The 24,883-nt window shown below is 47.2% G+C and overlaps 2 protein-coding genes across 2 annotated transcripts in view; one reads left to right on the forward strand and one right to left on the reverse strand.

The window, feature by feature from the left end:
• Positions 1–15,326: 15,326 nt before the first annotated feature.
• LOC121001673 (apical junction molecule-like) lies at positions 15,327–17,588 on the forward strand (the record flags this gene model as incomplete). Its single annotated transcript, XM_040432852.1, has 2 exons — positions 15,327–15,411; positions 15,491–17,588. Coding segments are annotated over 2 exons (2,151 nt in total), but the record flags the coding sequence as incomplete, so codon positions are not given.
• A 391-nt stretch (positions 17,589–17,979) lies between these two features.
• LOC121002019 (ranBP-type and C3HC4-type zinc finger-containing protein 1-like) overlaps positions 17,980–24,883 on the reverse strand; it is a 55,690-nt gene continuing 48,786 nt past the window's right edge. The window contains exons 10-14 of the mRNA XM_040433318.1: positions 24,762–24,873; positions 23,150–23,329; positions 22,781–22,879; positions 19,136–19,279; positions 17,980–18,709 (exon numbers count right to left, since the gene is read on the reverse strand). Of these exons, the coding sequence (XP_040289252.1) occupies positions 18,629–18,709; positions 19,136–19,279; positions 22,781–22,879; positions 23,150–23,329; positions 24,762–24,873 (616 nt within the window). The 3' untranslated portion in view covers positions 17,980–18,628. The remainder of the gene's footprint in view (positions 18,710–19,135; positions 19,280–22,780; positions 22,880–23,149; positions 23,330–24,761; positions 24,874–24,883) is intronic.

Genomic DNA, 24,883 nt, shown 5'->3' on the forward strand with positions numbered 1-24,883 from the left:
TTCATGTCCTCACAATCTGTGCTGTGATTGGCTGCTGAGTCTCGTGAGGATTGTCTCCTGCAAGGAATGCAGGTTTTGCTGGGTTTTTGGATCCACTGTGATGAGGTTTTATTTTGCAGCTGTTTGCTGGGGTTAGAGGAGCTGCCTTGGTTTTTGTGAGACCAGTTAACTCCTTAACCAATTAAGGACACATGACGTACCGGTACATCATGGGTTTAAAACAAGATTGCGGCGCGGCAGGGGTTAATCGGAACAGGATGCCCGCTGAATGATTTCAGCGGGCATCCTGTCACAACGCCGGGGGGGGGTCATGTGACCCCCCCCCCCCCCCCCTCCTCATATCGGCGATCGCAGCAAGCCGCAGGTCAATTCAGACCTGCGGTTTGCAGCGCTTTCTGCAGTTTCTGATCCCAGCGGATCAGAAACTTTAAAATGCCCGCCTCCTCTTGAATATTCATTGGCGTCCAGTGGGTTATACCAGAGTGTCAGCACATTGCTGACACTCTGGTATAAACGGCTGACATCTGTGCTGTGATGTCAGCCGTTTAACCCTTTCCATACTGCGGTCCGTACGGACCGCTGTATGGAAAAGGTTAACAGCCAGGGAGCTCCCTCCCTCTCCCATCGGGGGCTGCTGTGCCTTTGCAGCCCCCAGACAGGATGGGGGCTTCCCCTTCCCAGTCTGCTCAGTTGTGGCACACTGTCCATGGTGCTGAACAGATCTGTGCTAAAGGCATAGATCTGTTCAGACCAAGTGTAAGTAAAATACAGTACAATACACTATATAGTGTACTGTAATATACAGACATCAGACCCACTGGATTCTTCAAGAACCAAGTGGGTCTGGGTCAAAAAAAAACACTTATCACTGAATAAAAATAAAATAAAATACACTACACATATTGGGTATTGCCGCGTCCGTAATGACCTGATCTATAAAACGGTCATGTTACTTTCCCCGCACGGTGAACGCCATAAAAAAAACTGAGGAAATTGAAATTTTGCTCACCTTACTTCCCAAAAAAGGTAATAAAAGTGATCAAAAAAGTCGCATGTACGTCAAAATAGTACCAATCAAACCGTCATCTCATCCCACAAAAAATGAGACCCTACCTAAGATAATCGCCCAAAAACTGAAAAAACTATGGTTCTTAGACTATGGAAACACTAAAACATGATTTTTTTTGTTTCAAAAATGAAATCATTGTGTAAAACTTACAACAAATAAACAAATTGTGTACATATTGGGTATTGCCCGCGTCCGTGACAACCTGGTCTATAAAAATACCACATGATCTAACCTGTCAGATGAATGTTGTAAATAACAAAAAAAAAACTTTGCCAAAAAAGCTTTCTTACCTTGCCTCACAAAGTGTAATATAGAGCAACCAAAAATCATATGTACCCTAAACTAGTACCAACAAAACTTCCACCCTATCCCGTAGTTTTTAAAATGGGGTCACTTTTTTGGAGTTTCTACTCTAGGGGTGCATCAGGGGGGCTTCAAATGGGACATGGTGTCAAAAAAAACAGTCCAGCAAAACCTGCCTTCCTAAAAACGGTATGGCATACCTTCCCTTCTGCGCCCTGCCGTGTGCCCGTACAGCAGTTTACAACCACATATGGGGGGGTTTCTGTAAACTACAGAATCAGGGCCATAAATATTGAGATTGGTTTGGCTGTTAACCCTTGCTTTGTAACTGGAAAAAAATAATTAAAATGGAAAATCTGCCAAAAACTTAAATTTTGAAATTGTATCTATTTTCCATAAATTCTTGTGGAACACCTAAAGCGTTAACAACGTTTGTAAAATCAGTTTTGAATACCTTGAGGGGTGTAGTTTCTAGAATGGGGTCATTTTTGGGTGGTTCTATTATGTAAGATACACAAAGTGACTTCAGACCTGAACTGGTCCTTTTTAAAAAGTTGGTTTTTAAAAATTTCAGAGAAATTTCAAGATTTACTTCTAAACTTCTAAGCCTTGTAACGTCCCCCAAAAATAAAATGTCATTCCCGAAATGATCCTAACATGAAGAAGACATATGGGAAATGTAAACTAATAACTATTATTTGTAGGTATTAATATGTTTATACAAGTAGAGAAATTGAAACTTGGAAATTTGCAATTTTTTACAAATTTTTGGTAAATTTGGTATTTCTTTTATAAATAAATTATTTTTTTACTCCATTTTACCAGTGTCATGAAGTACAATATGTGACGAAAAAATAATCTCCGGATGGCCTGGATAAGTCAAAGCGTTTTAAAGTTATCACCACATAAAGTGACACTGGTCAGATTTGCAAAAAATGGCCTGGTCCTGAAGGTGAAAATGAGCCCGGTCCTTAAGGGGTTAAAGGATAACTGTCACATTTAGACCTTAATTTCAATTTTCGTATATGTAGTTATTAATAACATGATATTCCAGAATCCGTTACTATTTGACTGACTTACCCCATATTTAATAAGATTCAGCTCTTAGCAACCAGTCTGCAGAAAACTGCAATTTCACTATTCAGTTAAGATGGCCGCCACTGCCCTCACCCTGAGGCTAATCCAGCCTGCCCTCACTAGCCAGTAACAATAGCCTCACAAAAGTGTCAGTAACCAGAGCCCTCCCCCACTAAAGGGTTAATCCTCCTGCAGCACAAAGGGGTCCTCTTACCACATGTTGCTTTCATTTATACACTGAGCAGACGGCAGATCTCCCTTCCCTGGTCTGCGCTGCTTCTGCTCTGCATTCTCCAGCTCTGCTGAGTGAGGGAGCGTCTGCCAAGCACAGGGAGAGGTGCACACAGCTCAGGCACTGTTATCAGCTGCTGGGGCGGACCTGGCTTTAATCATTTACTTACCGTCCCTGGCTGTCTGTAATCTGACCTTGCACGCAGCGTGCTTCTGCGTCCTCCGTCCTTCAACAGATAGACGGACCATGCCTAGCAACAGATAGACGGACCATGCCTAGCAAACAGATAGACGGACCATGCCTAGCAACAGATAGACGGACCATGCCTAGCAACAGATAGACGGACCATGCCTAGCAACAGATAGACGGACCATGCCTAGCAACAGATAGACGGACCATGCCTAGCAACAGATAGACGGACCATGCCTAGCAACAGATAGACGGACCATGCCTAGCAACCCTATTTTAAGCACAGGTAAAAGTAGGCAGTACAGGGAACAAAAATGTGTAATTAAGGGGTAATTGAATACACAGTGAAAAGTTGAAATAGGGCCACCAAGGAGATATTAATCGCCACAATCCAATACTCCAAAAAATAATACGACAGTTTATACTTTAAGGACACAGCCTTATTTCACCTTAAGGACAAGGACATTTTTTGTAAATCTGACCAGCGTCACTTTAAGTGGTGATAACTTTAAAACGCTTTGACTTATCCAGGCCATTCTGAGAGTTTTTTCGTCACATATTGTACTTCATGACACTGGTAAAATGAAGTAAAAAAAAAAAAATTGCCAAATTTTCCAATTTTTTTTTTGTTTTATTCCAAATTTCCAAGTTTCAAGTTCTCTACTTCTATAATAGATAGTAATACCTCCAAAAATATTACTTTACATTCCCCATATTTCTACTTCATGTTTTGGATCATTTTGGGAATGACATTTTATTTTTTGGGGATGTTATAAGGCTTGGAAGTTTAGAAGCAAATCTTGAAATTTTTCTGAAATTTTCAAAACCCCATTTTTAGGGACCAGTTCAGGTCTGAAGTCACTTTGCGAGGCTTACATAATAGAAACCAACCCAAACATGACCCTATTCTATAAACTACACCCCTCAAGGTATTCAAAACTGATTTTACAAACGTCGTTAACCCTTTAGGTGTTCCACAGGAATTAATGGAAAATGGAGATATCTAATTTCAAAATTTCACTTTTTTGCAGATTTTCCATTTTAATATTTTTTTTTTCCAGTTTCAAAGCAAGGGTTAACAGCAAAACAAAACTCAATATTTATGGCCCTGATTCTGTAGTTTACAGAAACACCACATATGTCTGGGATGGCCAACCTGAGGCTCTCCAGCTGTTGCAAAACTACAACTCCCACCATGCCCAGACTGCCTACAGCTAGCAGCCTACAGCAGGGCATGGTGGGAGTTGTAGTTTTACAACAGCTGGAGAGCCGCAGGTTGGCCATGTCTGCCATATGTGGTCGTAAACCGCTGTACGGGCACACGGCAGGGTGCAGAAGGAAAGGAATGCCATACGGTTTTTCAAAGGCAGATTTTGCTGGACTGTTTTTTTTTTTTTTTTTTTTTACATCATGTCCCATTTGAAGCCCCCCTGATGCACCCCTAGAGTAGAAACTCCAAAAAAGTGACCCCATTTTAGAAACTACGGATAGGGTGGAAGTTTTGTTGGTACTAGTTTAGGGTACACATGATTTTTGGTTGTTCTATATTACACTTTTTGTGAGGCAAGGTAACAATAAATAACTTTTTTGGCACCGTTTTTTTATTTTATTTTTTTTACGGTATTCACCTGAGGTGTTAGGTCATGTGATATTTTTTATAGAGCAAGTTATTACGGATGCTGCAATACCTAATATGTATGCTTTTATTTTTATTTAGGTAAGTTTTAAACAATGATTACATTTTTGAAACCAAAAAAAAAATCATGTTTTAGTGTCTCCATAGTCTGAGCCATAATTTTTTCAGTTTTTGGGCGATTATCTTAGGTAGGGTATGATGTTTTGCGGGATGAGATGACTGGCACTATTTTGGTGGGCAAACGCCTTTTTGATCGCTTGCTGTTGTACTTTTTGTGATGTAAGGTGACAAAAAAATGGTTTATTTAGCACCGTTTTTATTTTTTACGGTGTTCATCTGAGGGGTTAGGTCATGTGATATGTTTATAGAGCCGGTCGATATGGACGCGGCGATACCTAATATGTATTTTTTTTTATTTGGGGAAAATGACGTTTTTGTTTATTTTTACTTGAAACTTAATTTTTGGGGGGGAAAACTTTATTTTTTTTTTTAAAATTCACTTTCTCTTTTGTCCCACTTTGGGACTTCAACTTTTGGGGGTCTAATCCCTTTACAATGCATTCCAATACTTCTGTATTGGAATGCATTGGCTGTATGAGTAATACAGCTTCTGGCCTGTGAGATCCAGAGGGCTGGATCTCACAGGCTCGTCACCGGAAAGCGGGGGGGGGGGGGGGTTGGGGGGGTGGGGTGTGGTTTCACAGGAAGAATAAATTTGACGCTCCTCCTCAGTGTCTTCCTGTCCCTCCAGGTGGAGATAGATTATCCTCATGGCACTTGCTGTGCGGCTGCTTCTGTGTAAGGCAGGCAGAGGCGAGCTAAGATGATGGAATGCCTTCCACATGAGGGAAGCAGGCAGCACCCGTGCCCTAGTTGAGTATTTGAGGGTGCTGGTAAGAATTGGGATCCCTGCTCCTTACCTCCCGCTCTGCGCGTCTGACGTGGAGGTCCATGTGCGGACCGGACACTCGGGAGTCCCCCCCGGTTGTGTTCAAGCTTTTCATCGCAGCCCTATACCTTTCGGTGCTTGCGCTGACGTCACCGGAAGTCGTGCGTTCCAGGAGGTACTTCCGGTCTGTGGAGCGGACTAGAATTGGCACGCAGGATCAAGGCGGATGTCGCCCGCTGATCTGAGGTCTGCAGATAAGAGTATTTAAAGGGGTCAGAGGTAAAGTGGCCAAACATGTCTGAGCCTGGTACAGTCCAAATGGAGACCTCCCAGGGGCCGGACTATTGTAAGTTACTAAAAGTCTCTTTGGGGAAATGCTGTCTATTTTACTTATGCTAACACCCTTGTACCTCTCTTCCTGTATGCGTGCAGAGTGATAAGGATGCGCTCAGAGAGCTAAACCTAGTCCAAAAACTAAGAAATGGGTTATATGTTCAGTAAATTTACCTAAAATGTACTACAAATATGGCAAAGGATCTGGTTCCCTCCATTAGAGAGAAATTAAGTGACGTAATCAGGGAAGAAATGCGAGCAGCTCTTTCTGAAAATCCTATGCCTACCCCTAGTACATCTGCGTCAAAACATAGGGAACCTAAATTAGGTTACTCTAGTTTATCATCCTCAGAGTCAGAACAAGACTCAGATTCAAAGGCCTTGTCTCTTCTGGATCTGATTCAGAATTTAAAAGTTTTCTCTTCTCTGAGGATACAAAGGAGTTAATCAAAGCTGTCAGGGCTACTATGGATCTCTCGGATGAAGAGGTCCATCCAAGATCAGATGTTTAGTGGACTAGAAGAAAGGAAAAAGTTTTTCCAGAACACAAAAATATGCAGGAATTAATAAAAAAGGGAATGGAAGTCTCCGGATAGGAAGTTATTTATTTCAAAAACGGTGAGACGGCGTCTTCCATTTAGTGATGAAGACAAAGCATCTTTTACGTCCTGTCCTAAAGTATCCCTATCAAAATTAGTCAGGGGGCAAATGCCCTTCCATTTGAGGACATGGGGTCCCTAAAAGACCCCATGGATAAGAAAGCAGATTCAAGTCTGAAGAAGACCTGGGAGGCCGCCGCAGCTTTATTCAAACCAAATCTAGCCGCTACATCCGTTTCTAGATCCCTAAAAAGATGGTTATCACCGTTGGAATCTCTTCTAAAAGAAGAGGCTACTTATGACTCCCTAAAAGACCCCTTTCCCCTCACCACGAGAGAGCGGCTCTGCCCCCACAGACAGGAAACCTGAAGTACAAAAAGGTGGAGGCTCTCCTCCCACTTGGTATGGTTTCCTGTCTCTGGAGGAAAGCCTGAAGTCACGTGTGGTTTCTTCCTTAGGTGCCCCCCTCCCTCTTTTACCTGTGGTCCCGGTACTCTAGTTTGGCAGCATGCATTATGCGCCGATGGACTGGCAGAGGCACTGTAGTTGGCTGCAGGGCTCTGAAGCGCTTGGGGCATGTTTGCTTGGTTGCGCACCTTAGGCAAACTGAAGAGCGGCCCAGGGGAGGAGCGGGTGCTTCTGGAAGCTATCAGTGAGGAAGTCGGAAATCGAGGCCTGGAACGCAGGTGCCGGATGTGAAGGCGCAGCGTAATGCAGTCATGGAAGGTGCATAAAAGGAGTACGTAACCCGAATGTGGCTGCCGGCGGGTTGAATGGGAATTAAAGCACTGCATGTAAAAAGGCTCCTGGCGGGTTTTTTGCAGCCATACAACCTGGATTAGGAGGTTTGAGACCCTCTGGCAAGCCACAATGGAGAAAGACTAGAAGGATATGCTTGATTGTCCTCCCTCCACTCCAGATCTGGTACCTGAAAAAGGGCCATTTTTTCTTTCATAAAGCCTGTGTTAATGGTATGTGTATATATACACACACACATATATACACAGTGGATATAAAAAGTCTACACACCCCCCTGTTAAGATGTCAGGTTTCTGTGATGTAAAAAAAATAAAGGAGACAAATCATTTCAGAACTTTTTCCACCTTTAATGTGACCTATAAACTGTACAACTCAATTGAAAAACAAACTGAAATCTTTAGGTGGAGGGAAGAAAAATTATGAAAATAAAATAATATGGTTGCATAAGTGTGCACACCCTTACACTAATACTTTGTTAAAGCCCCTTTTGATGTTATTACAGCACTCAGTCTTTTTGGGTATGAGTCTACCAGCTTGGCACATTTGACTTGGCAAGATTTGCCCACTCTTCTTTGTAAAAACACTCCAAATCTGTCAGATTGCGAGGGCATCTCCTGGGCACGGCCCTCTTCAGATCACCCCACAGATTTTCACTCGGATTTAGGTCTGGGGTCCTGGCTGGGCCATTGCAAACCTTTCCTCTTCTTCTGGTGAAGCCATTCCTTGGTGATTTGGATGTATGCTTTGGGTCGTTGTCATGCTGAAAGATGAAGTTCCTCTTCATGTTCAGCTTTCCAGCAGAAGCCTGAAGGTTTTGGGCCAATATTGACTGATATTTAGAACTGTTCAGAATTCCCTCTAGCTTAACTAAGGCCCCTTGGCACGATGCTGCCACCACCATGCTTCACTGTGGGTATAGTGTTCTTTTGGTGATGTGCAGTGTTGTTTTTGCGCCAAACATATCTTTTGTCATGTAAAAAAATGAGACCAAGATAAATAATTTCTGAACTTTTTCCACCTTTTAATGTGACTTATAAACTGTACAACTCAATTGAAAAACAAACTGAAGTCTTTTAGGTGGAGGGAAAAAAAACAAACTCAGCCAGAGCCCAGACCTGAATCCGATTGAAAATCTGTGGGGTGATCTGAAGAGGGCTGTGCCCAGGAGATGCCCTCGCAGTCTGATAGATTTGGAGTGTTTTTGCACAGAAGAGTGGGCAAATCTTGTCAAGTCAAAATGTGTCATGCTGATAGACTCATACCCAAAAAGACTGAGTGCTGTAATAAAATCAAAAGGTGCTTCAACAAAGTATTAGTTTAAGGGTGTGCACACTTATGCAACCATATTTTTTTATATTTTTTCTTCCCTCCACCTAAAAGATTTCAGTTTGTTTTTCAATGGAGATGTTTATAGGTCACATTAAAGGTGGAAAAAGTTCTGAAATTATTTATCTTTATCTCATTTTTTACATCACAGAAACCTGACATTGTAACAGGAGCGTGTAGACTTTTTATATCCACTATGTATATGTTGCAGGGAAAGCATAAAAAAATCACTAAGAGGAAGAATAAGAGGGTGCGCTATGCAGATGCCCTTTATCTTCTGAATATGTGAGAAAGCTGTGTCAGACCTGCATTGACAGGACAGTAGTAGAAGAATCACCATCTTTCTATAAGAACCTTCAGTCTTTGGTTGGGTCTGAACAGAACAGGAGCAGGATTTTCCTTCCTTTGAGAACCAATGTTCTGACGTCTCGTCTTATTCTTGAGAAGGAAGTAGAGAGGCCCTTTTTTCCAGTAGAAGATATTGACAGTTTATTAAAAGCGGTAAAATCGACCATGGGTATTGAAGAATCGAACCAAAATCAAGCTGCAAGGTAACCCAAACTGATTCTAAATTGGTCTCACTAACTTGTATCAAATTAGATTTTATGCTGTCTTTCACATACAGGGCCACCCCTCCCCCTTCTTGCCTTCTCTGTCTTTCCTGTATAGAGAGAACCCTGGTATTAATATATCCCAGTCATTACTCCCCTTGAACCACGTCTCAGTAACAGCCACTACATCTATATTCTCAGATGCCATTATAGCCTCAAGTTCATTGATCTTATTCCCTAAACTGCGAGCATTTGTAGACAAGACTCTGAGCTTGTCATTTCTTAACCTTTGTGCTACCGGCATCTTCTGGCATTGTTCCGGGGGGCAGTCGGACTGCTGGATTATCACTATTTTGCCCCCCTGTCCTAGTTTAAATGCTCCTTAGCAAATACTTGGAACTGTTCACTGAGGACATTCGTTCCCTTGAGAGAAAGATGCAAACCATCTTTCTTGTACAGTTCTTTTCCATTCCAAAGAGAGCTAACATGAGACACAAAGCCAAACCCTTGGTTCAGACACCATTCACCAAGCCATACATTGAATTCCTTAATGCGCATCTTCCTGTCATGCTGAAGGTTATGCACAGGCAAAACTGCAGAGAATGAAACAGTTGATGCAACCTCCCGTATATCATTTCCAAGTGTGTGAAAAGCTTCCTTCACCTTTGAAACCTCATTGCAAGCCAGATCATTTGTCCCAAGATGGACAATAATCCACCTCCCTTTCCTGCTTTGCTTGCCTAACAATATTAAGGATCCGTCGTCTATCCCTGCTAGCGGTAGCACCAGGGAGACATCTCACAACACCATTTTCCTCAAACTTCACACCTCCTTTGATGGAATCGCCCACCAACAGCTGCTTACTATCAGTCCTCACCTTCTCCTTTTTGTCTTTGGCTGCAGTCTTACATACTTTAGGCATGGGAGATGATTGTTTCTCACCCACTGTGCTTGAGCCATCCGCCATGTTGCTCTTGCGCTCTGAAAGTGCTGCAAATGAATTATGGAGAGCCACAGACTGTGGGACATGCCTTCTATCCACAACTCTCAGTCTACCAGAACCTGCAGTAACCCATCTTCCATTTCTAGGGGGCCTCTGTGGCAGTGGCATTGCAACGTTCTCAGCCTGAGTTTGTTTAACGGTTAATTTACAAATCTCAGATTTCAAACATGTTATTTCCTGCTGCATTATGGAGAGATGTCTACAGATCAGACAGCATCCAAACCTCCGAAGAGTGGAACCTGAAATAAAAGCACAACAATTCCTGCACAGAACCAGGTCTGCCATTGTAAAGAGGGGAAAGATTATAAACAAACAAATCTTACTTGTTTAGATTGTATCCACCTCCAGATTACCTCCTGAGTATCTCCAATGCACTTATAAAAATCAGCACTTGGAAAAAGCAGCAAACTATAATTAGGCAAGCTAATACACACTCCCACAAAAGCTCCTCCCCAACAACAAATTTAACACCTTAATCACCTATGCTCATTTACAATCAGACAATAGTGATAACCTGTCTAACAAATGCCTCACCTGTTTTGAAACACAGTGTCTGAGTATCCACCAGAAACACCGCTGAAGTTCTGCTACAGTGGAAAAGCTCTGAGTTAGTCTAAGTTAGTCTCCTGAATATCTCCAATGCACTTATAAAAATCAGCACTTGGAAAAATCAGCAAGAAAGCTACTACACAGCAGAGAGGAGTTTGTTTGCAGTAAGAGTTTGCCTGCCAAAGTATACTGAAACCTGCTGGTAACCAAGATCAAGTCTGGAGACTGTTTGCATCATCGTTAATTACAAGTGTTAAGGAAATTATCCAGCTTTTCTGAAAGTGGATATAAAATTCATAAGATCTTTTTCCCTTTTTTGTGTACGTGATATAATGTGGTGACATTTGAAAAAAACAAGCATATAACAAAAACCTATAGAAGTGAGCCGTGTGTGTTAAGATAAGATAAGATTTGTACGTACTACTAACAAAAATTGCATCTCTTGCTAAAAAACCTAAACTCATTAGTTAACACATTTTTGGAAAAGTGAAACTTGTAAAATACTAACCAATCAATAGATGGATTCAAAAGCCATTATGGAAATGTTTGTAAACCAATCATGTTTTACTTTGAGGGGTTACACCCTTTGAACTGTGTATAAATAAAGGGTCCAGGACACTTTCATGTTGGGTTCCTGACAAGGTTTTGAACTATACTCAGACTTCTGTCATTTTCCTCCGTCGACGTCATTTACCTGAACACGAGGCAACGATTATCACGTGGCTGACCCTTGGCCTGCCACAACACAAGTAAAACCAACTGTTCAACGTTTACTCAAGTCTGGACTGAACTTTGTTCTACCCCATCCAAGTTAACTACCTCTTTTTGCACTGCTTCGGACCACCCACGTCTGGGATCCAACCGTATCCAAAGGTAGGAGCACCGTGACAAAGTGCAACACAACATCTCCAGGGATATTGTGGCCTATTTACCACCACTCTGGCCTTCCTACATCTGGGTACCATAACATCACTACAAAGGGAGCCTTGTGCTTCCCCTACTTCATCGCAGCTGGCGTCACGACTACTTACTCTAACAGAGGGACATATAATCGTAAAAACCTCTAGAGGGGTAAGGGATCTCCCAGGCGCGGCCAGTGGGTTCATTGCAAATGTCCCTGCCCAGCTGACTAAGCCACAGTCTATTGATTCTAATTTATAAACAGCTGCAGGACGGTGGATTCTCTTTATCATAGTGTATGCTCTTATGTCCATGGAGTCATTCAGTAAGGAGGTATCATCTGCATGGATGAAAGATCACTTGTACAACTTAGCCATGACTACATTGATCTTATCTGGTCAAGTTTATTAACTCGAATCTGGATCCCAGGTCAATTCTTTTTTATTTCTATTTTCTTCCAATCTCTGTCAAAAATGGCAGTGAGAACAGAATGGCTGGGCAAGACTTGGTCCCTGTCTCTTAGAGGAAACTCATCTTCCTTTGACACCATTATCTTTTTAGAGAGGACATGTCACCAAACAATGCAAGCACCATGTTGCAGAGCAGGAGAAGCTGAGCGGAGTGATGTATATATTTGTGGGAAAAGATTCAGTAAAACTTGTAGTTTATACATTTATATTCATCCCTCCTGTACAGATAGCCTTTCACAGGGCTGCAGATGTAAATGTAAAAATTACAAGTTTTACTAAATCTTTTTCCACAAAAATATATCAACCTGCTCAGCTTCTCCTGCACTGTAATATGGTGCTTTCCGATTGCATTGCATTTTTTTGGTGACAGGTCCTGTCTTCTGGTACCACTGGTTTTTCACCTTCACCTAGGCCTTGTAAGTCTGGTGATGATTCAGTGATTCAGATGAAGATAGTCTATAGGGTCTCCTACTAGCTCTGATGTTTGAAGTCACTTTGTCCGATTGGAAGATTTCAATTATTTGGGTTTTCATCCAATCAAAAAAAATCCCTGGTTTCTCCTAGTAATGAATTTTCATCCTGGAGTGAAGAACAGGCCTCGTGGTCATCACCGGGCAATCTTCTGGTAAGGACTGCGGAGAACCATGGCATAATCTATGACTAAGAAAACAACTGTCTAAAGTGTCTGTAGGGGGATCCTGCAGCGGAAATAGGGTAAGCTCATCTTCATTCTTCAAGTGCCCGATACAGCTCCCAACTTCATCTCTAGCTTCTAGTGACGCTAAGGCAGCAGACGGAGTGCATTGTGCCTCCTCCCTGCAGCCTTAACGACCCCATTCACATGCATGGGATGGTGGTTTCCGCTTCAGGAGACGCTATACCGCTAGTGTACAAATATACCCCAGCACAGTTTACCGGTGATGTGGATAACCTCATGACAATGGCGTCGGTCAAGGGGGCGGCATATGTTAGGCAGCAAGTGAACAGCCAGTTTGTTGGAAGCAGGAAAAATGGGCAATTCTAAGGATCTGAGCGACAAGGACCAAAATGTGTAGACAGATGGGTCAGAGCATCTCCAGAAAGGGTGTTCCCAGTATGTATTGGTTAGTACCTACCAAAAGTTATCCAAGAAAGGAGAACTGGTTAACTTGACAGGGTTATGGGCGCTCAAGGCTCACTGATGTGGGGTGTGAAGGCTAGCCCTTTGGATGAGTCCAAAGTAATGACGTTAGGCCTGGTGATGATAGAAAGGTGTCAGGACACACAGGACATGGCAGCTCGCTATGTATGGGGCAGTGTATCCACCGACCAGTCAGAGCCCATGATGACTCCTGTCTACTGCTGAAAGTACCAGGTGCTCTATGGGAAGATGGTGGCCTTGTCTGATGAATCATGTTGCATCATCTGGACGGCCTTGTGTGTGTGCGTCACTTACCTTGGGAAGAGATGGCACCAGGTGTACTATGGGCAGAAGACAGCCTGGTCTGAGGAATCAAGTTACATCATGTGGACGGCCGGGGGTGTGTGAGTCACTTACCTTGGGAAGAGATGGCACCAGGTGCACTACGGGAAGAAGACAGCCTGGTCTGAGGAATCACGTTACATCATGTGGACAGCCAGGGGTGTGTGAGTCACTTACCTTGGGAAGAGATGGCACTAGGTGCACTATGGGAAGAAGACAGCCTGGTCTGAGGAATCACGTTACATCATGTGGACGCGGGAGTGTGTGAGTCACTTACCTTGGGAAGAGATGGCACCAGGTGCACTACGGGAAGAAGACAGCCTGGTCTGAGGAATCACGTTACATCATGTGGACGCGGGAGTGTGTGAGTCACTTACCTTGGGAAGAGATGGCACCAGGTGCACTACGGGAAGAAGACAGCCTGGTCTGAGGAATCAAGTTACATCATGTGGACGCGGGGGTGTGTGAGTCACTTACCTTGGGAAGAGATGGCACCAGGTGCACTACGGGAAGAAGACAGCCTGGTCTGAGGAATCATGTTACATCATGTGGACGCGGGAGTGTGTGAGTCACTTACCTTGGGAAGAGATGGCACCAGGTGCACTACTGGAAGAAACCGGCCTTGTCAGAGGAATTATGTTACATCATGTGGACGGCCGGGGGTGTGTGAGTCACTTACCTTGGGAAGAGATGGCACCAGGTGCACTACGGGAAGAAGACAGCCTGGTCTGAGGAATCAAGTTACATCATGTGGACGCGGGAGCGCGTGCGTCACTTACCTGGAAAAGAGATGGCGCCAGGTGCACTACGGGAAGAAACCGGCCTTGTCAGAGGAATTATGTTACATCATGTGGACGGCCGGGGGTGTGTGAGTTATTTACCTGGATAAGAGATGGCACCAGGTGCACTATGGGAGGATGTGGACGGCCAGGTTTCGTGTGAGTCACTTACCTGGGGATCAGATGGCACCGTTTGATGTCCGCTTCATGTGCAGCGTTTCGATGTCCGCCTGACGACGCGGAGGCAAACGGATCCGTCCTGACTTACAATGAAAGTCAATGGGGATGGATCCGTTTTCACTGACACAATATGGTGCAATTGAAAACGGATCCGCCTCCCATTGACTTTCAGTGTAAGTCAAAACGGATCCGTTTGCATTATCATGTTCATGGTAATGCAAACGGATCGGTTCTGAGCGGATACAAGCGTTTGCATTATAGGTGCGGATCCGTCTGTGCAGATACCAGACGGATCCGCACCTAACGCAGGTGTGAAAGTAGCCTAAGACGTAAAGTGGTGACTTAAAGGGTCTGCAGCCAGAAACCATGGGACACCTTCAGAGATCTTGCGACGTCCATGCCTCGACAGGTCGGAGCTGAGGGGAATATACAGTTTTAATGTTCTGGCTGAGAGGTGCAGATCTCAGGCCTATGGCAGTATATTTGTTGCAGAAACGCCTGGAGCTGTTCTGTACATCTGAATAGGTCTTGCAGGAATCCATGAAACTGCTTCAGAAGCAACCCCATCAGATGACTGGAACGGATGTTACAGATTCCTGCCTTGAACACCTCCATATGTTCTCAGACGCTCGGCGTGACGCCGTACGATGCCTCGGATTCTCCTCACCTGCTTATATATTGTCTGAAATGTTCCCCTGACGGTTTCTCCATTTTATTTGGCAAGAAACTTATATTACACCCCCCCCCCCCCCTTCCCCGATAACTGATAAGTCCATTCTTATCAGGGGTCCATTCTCCATGGGTGAGCGCTGTACTTCACCCTAGTTCTTGGGACGGGTGGGGTCCAGTGAATAACTTAGCTGGAAAACCCCTTTAAGGTGAACCAGGATACAGCTCAGCAGGTGACACTTCCCGGCTGCGATCACAGGAGGGACGACTCAGGGGCCGATCTGCAGCAGTCACTTTAATGCAAATGAATCAGAATATAAATTACATTTATACATTTCAAAATATATTTAATTGGCCTTAAGAAAAGAAAGCAACAGAGACGCCGCCGAGAGAGGAGAGGTGCAGGAAATCAGAGGAGGAAGAGACACCGCCGAGAGAGGAGAGGTGCAGGAAATCAGAGGAGGAAGAGACACCGCCGAGAGAGGAGAGGTGCAGGAAGAGACACCGTAGAGAGCGGAGAGGGGCAGGAAGTCAGAGGAGGAAGAGACGCCGCCGAGAGAGGAGAGGTGCAGGAAATCAGAGGAGGAAGAGACACCGCCGAGAGAGGAGAGGTGCAGGAAATCAGAGGAGGAAGAGACACCGCCGAGAGAGGAGAGGTGCAGGAAGTGAGAGGAGGAAGAGACACCGCCGAGAGAGGAGAGGTGCAGGAAGTGAGAGGAGGAAGAGACACCGCCGAGAGAGGAGAGGTGCAGGAAGTGAGAGGAGGAAGAGACACCGCCGAGAGAGGAGAGGTGCAGGAAGTGAGAGGAGGAAGAGACACCGCCGAGAGAGGAGAGGTGCAGGAAGTGAGAGGAGGAAGAGACACCGCCGAGAGAGGAGAGGTGCAGGAAATCAGAGGAGGAAGAGACACCGCCGAGAGAGGAGAGGTGCAGGAAATCAGAGGAGGAAGAGACACCGCCGAGAGAGGAGAGGTGCAAGAAGTGAGAGGAGGAAGAGACACCGCCGAGAGAGGAGAGGTGCAGGAAGTGAGAGGAGGAAGAGACACCGCCGAGAGAGGAGAGGTGCAGGAAATCAGAGGAGGAAGAGACACCGCCGAGAGAGGAGAGGTGCAGGAAGTGAGAGGAGGAAGAGACACCGCCGAGAGAGGAGAGGTGCAGGAAGTGAGAGGAGGAAGAGACACCGCCGAGAGAGGAGAGGTGCAGGAAGTGAGAGGAGGAAGAGACACCGCCGAGAGAGGAGAGGTGCAGGAAGTGAGAGGAGGAAGAGACACCGTCGAGAGAGGAGAGGTGCAGGAAATCAGAGGAGGAAGAGACGCCGCCGAGAGAGGAGAGGTGCAGGAAGTGAGAGGAGGAAGAGACGCCGCCGAGAGAGGAGAGGGGCAGGAAGTGAGAGGAGGAAGAGACGCAGTCAAGAGAGGAGAGGTGCACGAAGTGAGAGGAGTAAGAGACGCTGCCGAGAGCGGAGAGGGGCAGGAAGTGAGAGGAGGAAGAGACGCCGCCGAGAGAGGAGAGGTGCAGGAAGTGAGAGGAGGAAGAGACGCGGCCGAGAGAGGAGAGGGGCAGGAAGTGAGAGGAGGAAGAGACGCCGCCGAGAGAGGAGAGGTGCAGGAAGTGAGAGGAGGAAGAGACGCGGCCGAGAGAGGAGAGGTGCAGGAAGTGAGAGGAGGAAGAGACGCCACCGAGAGAGGAGAGGGGCAGGAAGTGAGAGGAGGAAGAGACGCAGTCAAGAGAGGAGAGGTGCACGAAGTGAGAGGAGTAAGAGACGCTGCCGAGAGCGGAGAGGGGCAGGAAGTGAGAGGAGGAAGAGACGCCGCCGAGAGAGGAGAGGGGCAGGAAGTGAGAGGAGGAAGAGACGCCGCCGAGAGAGGAGAGGTGCAGGAAGTGAGAGGAGGAAGAGACGCGGCCGAGAGAGGAGAGGGGCAGGAAGTGAGAGGAGGAAGAGACGCGGCCGAGAGAGGAGAGGTGCAGGAAGTGAGAGGAGGAAGAGACGCTGCCGAGAGAGGAGAGGGGCAGGAAGTCAGAGGAGGAAGAGATGCCGCCGAGAGAGGAGAGGTGCAGGAAGTGAGAGGAGGAAGAGACGCCGCCGAGAGAGGAGAGGGGCAGGAAGTGAGAGGAGGAAGAGACGCCGCCGAGAGAGGAGAGGGGCAGGAAGTGAGAGGAGGAAGAGACGCCGCCGAGAGAGGAGAGGGGCAGGAAGTGAGAGGAGGAAGAGACGCCGCCGAGAGAGGAGAGGTGCAGGAAGTGAGAGGAGGAAGAGACGCCGCCGAGAGAGGAGAGGTGCAGGAAGTGAGAGGAGGAAGAGACGCTGCCCAGAGAGGAGAGGTGCAGGAAGTGAGAGGAGGAAGAGACGCCGCCGAGAGAGGAGAGGGGCAGGAAGTGAGAGGAGGAAGAGATGCCGTCGAGAGCGGAGAGGGGCAGGAAGTGAGAGGAGGAAGAGATGCCGTCGAGAGCGGAGAGGGGCAGGAAGTGAGAGGAGGAAGAGAGATGCTGCAGAGAGGAGAATTAGACCGGGAGGCCCTGATGAGGCAGATCCTTTGTATTTACAGACTTCCTCTACACGGCTGGAATATGTGACACACTAATGGGATTCATTAAGGACGGCCGCACTTCTGATCATCTGAGGCCTCGTTCAGACTGGACATAATGTCTCACCGCTGGGACCGCAGGTCTAATGCACTTACAGCAGCGTCCGTCCCTGTTATGCTGTTTGTTTGGGTCACTAGACCCGCGGTCGGGCAGGTTTGAGGCTGTAGAAAAGTGCGCCCACATTATGGTCATCTGAATGAAGCCTTACACATTCTGAACCACAAGTCTTATCCAACCACATCCAGGGCTGCGGTGAAATCATGTCTTCTACTCCAGTCACATCCAGAGCTGCAGTTAAATTATGTCTTCTACTCCAGTCACATCCAGAGCCGCAGTTAAATTATGTCTTCTGCTCCAATCACATCCAGAGCTGCGGTGAAATCATGTCTTCTGCTCTAGTCACATCCAGAGCCGTGATCAAATCATGTCTTCTACTGCAGTCACACCCAAAGCTGCAGTCACAATTCTGCTGGCTGTTAGGCAGATTGCCCCTATGCTTTCCCTTTAGATGCAGGAGCCTTGAGGAAGAGGAAGGAGTGAACTGGCCGGTTCTGCTGGCCTTACATACATGGGGGTCGGGGTGGATTTTATATTTTCAGATCGGATCGACCGTACTGTCACACAAAGTCGCCTGAATCTACTGAAGAGGAAAACGGTAGAAATCAAGGGAGCGGCAGGGCGTCTTCATTTATAGAGTCCCCGGCTCAAGGACCCGCTGTCACGTGACCTTCTGTGATAACAACTATAAGTGGAGTTTCCCTTTAAATGTGAAATAAAAAAGTAGACAAAAAAAAAAAATCAGATCTTCTGTACAAAAACCACGGGCGTCTCCGCCCCCTGCGCGCAGTGCGTATCAGGGTCTGTGAAATGTAGGAGCGAGTGGCGCCTCCTGTCGTGAGGAGGCGTCATTGCATCTTTCGGTTACGGAGAGCACCTCGTCAGCAGTCGCTTCTTTCCATCCAGGATTACCATTGGCGTTACATCAACGAGGCGCGAGGCACAGAGGCGGCGATGAGGCAGATCCTTGGATATAACGGATGAGCAGCGTCTCTGTCGCCTTGCTAATGATCAGTGACAATTCTGACATCTTGGATCACATTTCCTTCCGTTCATGTTGCACTGACATCCCCCAGACGTGTCCCCGGGGCCCTGCGCACACAAGAAGAGGCGCCTCAATATCATCAGAGAGCACAGGATCCGCTACAAGATGGCGGCTTGCATCATGCCATGTCCGCGGGACACGCGCCTTGAGGTGCGCCCTAGATGCAGGCTGCCACCTTGTCAGCATTCACACTGTGTTTCATAGCATCATTTTCAAGATCTCTGCTTGCTGCCACTGATTAGGAGTTCTCTTGTTGACGTCCAGGACAGAGGACTGATTACACTGATGGTTTGTTACAGTGTGTCAGTGTAGTCAGTCCTCTGTGCTGGGCTCCCGGCTGACCACCTATAGGTGCTACCATCAGCTCTGTGAGCAGGACACGTGACAGCCGTGATACTCCCCTGCAGGAGGCGCTGTCACCTGGGTGATTCAGTCACTACAAACCCTGCCGTCTGCACCAGACTCCACTTTACCTGTGGCCCCCAGCGAGGGCCCTTGGTGACCCAGCATATCTCGGTCTGACACATGGTACAGCGGATCCAGTCGCAGCCGTCCTTCTTCTGGACAATAATCCTACACGCTGGACAGTACATGGCCTCCCCCATCTGCACCAGGGTCTGAGAAGACAGAGGAGAGTCCATGACACATCTCCCCCTACAGGCCCCTCACACTCACTGCAAGGACGGAGCACGAGTGTTACATGTTATGCACCTGCACACACACACACAGGCACTCATCTGCGCACAGACACTCACCTGCGCACAGACACTCACCTGCACACACACAGGCACTCACCTGCGCGCACACACACAGACAGACACTCACCTGCGCACACACACAGACAGACACTCACCTGCGCGCACACACACACACAGGCACTCACCTGCGCGCACACACACACAGACACTCACCTGCGCACACACACAGACACTCACCTGCGCACACACACACAGACACTCACCTGCACACACAGGCACTCACCTGCACACACACACACACACAGGCACTCACCTGCACACACACACACTCACCTGCGCACACACACAGACAGGCACTCACCTGCGCACACACAGACACTCACCTGCGCACACACACACACTCACCTGCGCACACACACAGACACTCACCTGCGCACACACACACAGACACTCACCTGCACACACACACAGACAGACAGACACTCACCTGCACACACACACAGACAGGCACTCACCTGCACACACACACACACAGGCACTCACCTGCACACACACAGACACTCACCTGCACACACACACACACAGACACTCACCTGCACACACACACAGACAGGCACTCACCTGCACACACACACACTCACCTGCGCACACACACAGACAGGCACTCACCTGCGCACACACAGACAGACACTCACCTGCACACACACACACACACAGACACTCACCTGCACGCACACACACAGACACTCACCTGCACGCACACACAGACAGACACTCACCTGCACACACACACACAGACACTCACCTGCACACACACACACACAGACACTCACCTGCACACACACACACACAGACAGACACTCACCTGCGCACACACACACAGACACTCACCTGCACACACACAGACACTCACCTGCACACACACAGACACTCACCTGCACACACACAGACACTCACCTGCACACACACACAGACAGACACTCACCTGCACACACACACAGACAGGCACTCACCTGCACACACACACACTCACCTGCACACACACACAGACAGGCACTCACCTGCACACACACACACACAGACACTCACCTGCACACACACAGATAAATACATGCACACAGAGACACAGCAGGAGACATCTATACTCACCTGCACACACACACAGTCACTTACCTGCACACACACTTACAGCTGCACAGACACAGCAGGAGACATCTATACTCACCTGCACACACACAGTCACTTACCTGCACACACATCTATACTCACCTGCACACACACAGTCACTTACCTGCACACACATCTATACTCACCTGCACACACACAGTCACTTACCTGCACACACATCTACACTGCGTGCAGAATTATTAGGCAAATGAGTATTTTGACCACATCATCCTCTTTATGCATGTTGTCTTACTCCAAGCTGTATAGGCTCGAAAGCCTACTACCAATTAAGCATATTAGGTGATGTGCATCTCTGTAATGAGAAGGGGTGTGGTCTAATGACATCAACACCCTATATTAGGTGTGCATAATTATTAGGCAACTTCCTTTCCTTTGGCAAAATGGGTCAAAAGAAGGACTTGACAGGCTCAGAAAAGTCAAAAATAGTGAGATATCTTGCAGAGAGATGCAGCACTCTTAAAATTGCAAAGCATCTGAAGCGTGATCATCGAACAATCAAGCGTTTCATTCAAAATAGTCAACAGGGTCGCAAGAAGCGTGTGGAAAAACCAAGGCGCAAAATAACTGCCCATGAACTGAGAAAAGTCAAGCGTGCAGCTGCCAAGATGCCACTTGCCACCAGTTTGGCCATATTTCAGAGCTGCAACATCACTGGAGTGCCCAAAAGCACAAGGTGTGCAATACTCAGAGACATGGCCAAGGTAAGAAAGGCTGAAAGACGACCACCACTGAACAAGACACACAAGCTGAAACGTCAAGACTGGGCCAAGAAATATCTCAAGACTGATTTTTCTAAGGTTTTATGGACTGATGAAATGAGAGTGAGTCTTGATGGGCCAGATGGATGGGCCCGTGGCTGGATTGGTAAAGGGCAGAGAGCTCCAGTCCGACTCAGACGCCAGCAAGGTGGAGGTGGAGTACTGGTTTGGGCTGGTATCATCAAAGATGAGCTTGTGGGGCCTTTTCGGGTTGAGGATGGAGTCAAGCTCAACTCCCAGTCCTACTGCCAGTTTCTGGAAGACACCTTCTTCAAGCAGTGGTACAGGAAGAAGTCTGCATCCTTCAAGAAAAACATGATTTTCATGCAGGACAATGCTCCATCACACGCGTCCAAGTACTCCACAGCGTGGCTGGCAAGAAAGGGTATAAAAGGAGAAAATCTAATGACATGGCCTCCTCGTTCACCTGATCTGAACCCCATTGAGAACCTGTGGTCCATCATCAAATGTGAGATTTACAAGGAGGGAAAACAGTACACCTCTCTGAACAGTGTCTGGGAGGCTGTGGTTGCTGCTGCACGCAATGTTGATGGTGAACAGATCAAAACACTGACAGAATCCATGGATGGCAGGCTTTTGAGTGTCCTTGCCAAGAAAGGTGGCTATATTGGTCACTGATTTGTTTTTGTTTTGTTTTTGAATGTCAGAAATGTATATTTGTGAATGTTGAGATGTTATATTGGTTTCACTGGTAAAAATAAATAATTGAAATGGGTATATATTTGTTTTTTGTTAAGTTGCCTAATAATTATGCCCAGTAATAGTCACCTGCACACACAGATATCCCCCTAAAATAGCTAAAACTAAAAACAAACTAAAAACTACTTCCAAAAATATTCAGCTTTGATATTAATGAGTTTTTTGGGTTCATTGAGAACATGGTTGTTGTTCAATAATAAAATTAATCCTCAAAAATACAACTTGCCTAATAATTCTGCACTCCCTGTATACTCACCTGCACACACACACAGTCACTTACCTGCACACACACTTACAGCTGCACAGACACAGCAGGAGACATCTATACTCACCTGCACACACACAGTCACTTACCTGCACACACACTTACAGCTGCACAGACACAGCAGGAGACATCTATACTCACCTGCACACACACAGTCACTTACCTGCACACACACTTACAGCTGCACAGACACAGCAGGAGACATCTATACTCACCTGCACACACACAGTCACTTACCTGCACACACATCTATACTCACCTGCACACACACACACAGTCACTTACCTGCACACACACTTACAGCTGCACACTCATACACTATATAATGTGCACGTTCTAGAGCGGAGATCTCCAGCCTGTGCGCTCCAGCTGTTGTGACTATCAGGACATGATGGAAGTTGGAGATCCACAGGTTGGAGGTCACTGTTCTGGAGACTGTGGGTCCAGACCCCCCACATCCAGGTGGTATCAGAGTGGCAGGGTCCTCACCTTCAGCATGTCGCTGGTCTGTTTAGCGGCTGTGTCATTTTGAGCGCGGATGCGCAGATCATCCTGGTATTCTTTGCAGTTCATCCCATCGTGTATGGCCTAGGGTGGGGGGGAAGTCAAGAGGTGTAATTCCTAATAAATTTAAAATGGTGCCCCTACCCTGGGACCCCAACCACATGCCAGGGGTGCAGCCATGATGGGTCACACTGCCGGCACAGAGCAAAACCCACCAGCACCGGACCTGCTCCATTCTGGACCCCATTATGATATTATGACCTTAATTCCTGCTGCCTGCACTATTACTTACTATTCCCCGTACACCCAGTGCTGCCCCCTCCAGGCCGCCCCCGGCATCGCTGCAGACTGTACCTTGCAGATCAGGCAATTCTGAGCGTCACAAATAGGACAGATGAACTCATTGACCGAGTCTTCGTAGATGCACCATCCTTTACAGTCCGCAGACCGGCAATGGTAACTGTTCTGGCTTCTGCTCTCCGCCACCACCAGGCCGCGCTCCAGGAAGCGGGTGTACTCGCCCGCTGACACCAACTGCAAGCACAGAGACACAGCGCACATACAGAATGGGGCAGATGTCTGTGGCCCCCCCCCTGAGCAGAGGGGTACATGGAGAGGGGACACAAGGAGAAGAGAAGGGCACGGGGGTAGAGAGGAGAACAGCAGAGAAGTGAGACGGGATGAGCAGAGCAGGAAGAGAGGGAGAAAACAGGAAGAAGAGAAGAACAGAGAAAGCAAAGGAAGTGCAGAGGTAGAAGAGAGGGACAGAACAGAGGAAGAAAAGCAGGGAAGAGCAGAAAAAGGATTGGTGAAAAACAGAAGGAGAGAGGAACAGCAGAGGAGGAAATGGATGAAGAGCAGAGGAGGAAGACAGGGAGAGAGCTGAGGAAGAAAAGAGAAGGGCAGAGAAAGGAAGAGCAGAGGAAGGAGATGGGATAAGAAGAGAAGAACAAAGAAGGCAAAGGAAGAGCAGAGGTAGAAGAGAGGGACAGAACAGAGGAAGAAAAGCAGAGGAGGCAGACTGGTGAAAAGCAGAAGGAGAGAAAGAGAAGAGCAGAGGAGAAGAAATGGAGAAAGCAGAGGGAGAAGAGAGGAAAGGAGGAGGAAGAGCGGAAAGGAGAGGAAGAGCAGAGGAGGAAGACGGGGAAGAGCAGAGGAGGAAGACGGGGGAAGAGCAGAGGAGGAAGACGGGGGAAGAGCAGAGGAGGAAGACGGGGGAAGAGCAGAGGAGGAAGACGGGGGAAGAGCAGAGGAGGAAGACGGGGGAAGAGCAGAGGAGGAAGACGGGGGAAGAGCAGAGGAGGAAGACGGGGGAAGAGCAGAGGAGGAAGACGGGGAAGAGCAGAGGAGGAAGACGGGGAAGAGCAGAGGAGGAAGACGGGGGAAGAGCAGAGGAGGAAGACGGGGGAAGAGCAGAGGAGGAAGACGGGGGAAGAGCAGAGGAGGAAGACGGGGGAAGAGCAGAGGAGGAAGATGGGAGAAGGGCACGGGGGGGGGGGGGGGGGGTAGAAGGAAGTGGTGAAACTTAGGAGAGAACAGAGGGAGAAGAGAGGACAAGAGGAATAGATGAAGAGAGAGAGGAAAGCAGAGGAGAGCACATGAGAAAGAAAAGAAACATAGAAGTGAGAAAAGTAGATAAGGGAAGGAAGGAGGTGGAGGATAAGAAGAGAAGAAACGGAAAAAGAGAGAAGGAAGAGATGACAAGATAATAGGAAATTAGAAGGAAAAATAAGGAAGGGCGAAACAGGTAAAGAAAAAAAAAAAGAGAGGAGATGAGAAGGAAAGGATAAAGAATGGAGGATAAGGAAAGAAAAATGCATAGGAGGAAGCAGAGAAGGGACAGCGGTGGTGTCCCTTCCCCCATGTTACCCATCACCCATAATGCTGCAGACGTGGGGGTAGCAGCGCCAGCAGAGGTACGGCGGCCCTCACGCTCCAGGTTGGGGGAGACGAGAATGTCACTCACCGCTCGGACCTCTCTCTCCTGCAGCTTTCGGTCACAGGCGTATGTCTCATCCCGGAAAGGGCAGGACACCTCAGGATCCTCACAGCAGTTCACCACTTGTCTGAGACATTCTCTGAGGAGGC

This window comes from Bufo bufo, chromosome 5, assembly GCF_905171765.1.
Source record: "Bufo bufo chromosome 5, aBufBuf1.1, whole genome shotgun sequence".
Lineage (NCBI taxonomy): Eukaryota > Metazoa > Chordata > Amphibia > Anura > Bufonidae > Bufo > Bufo bufo.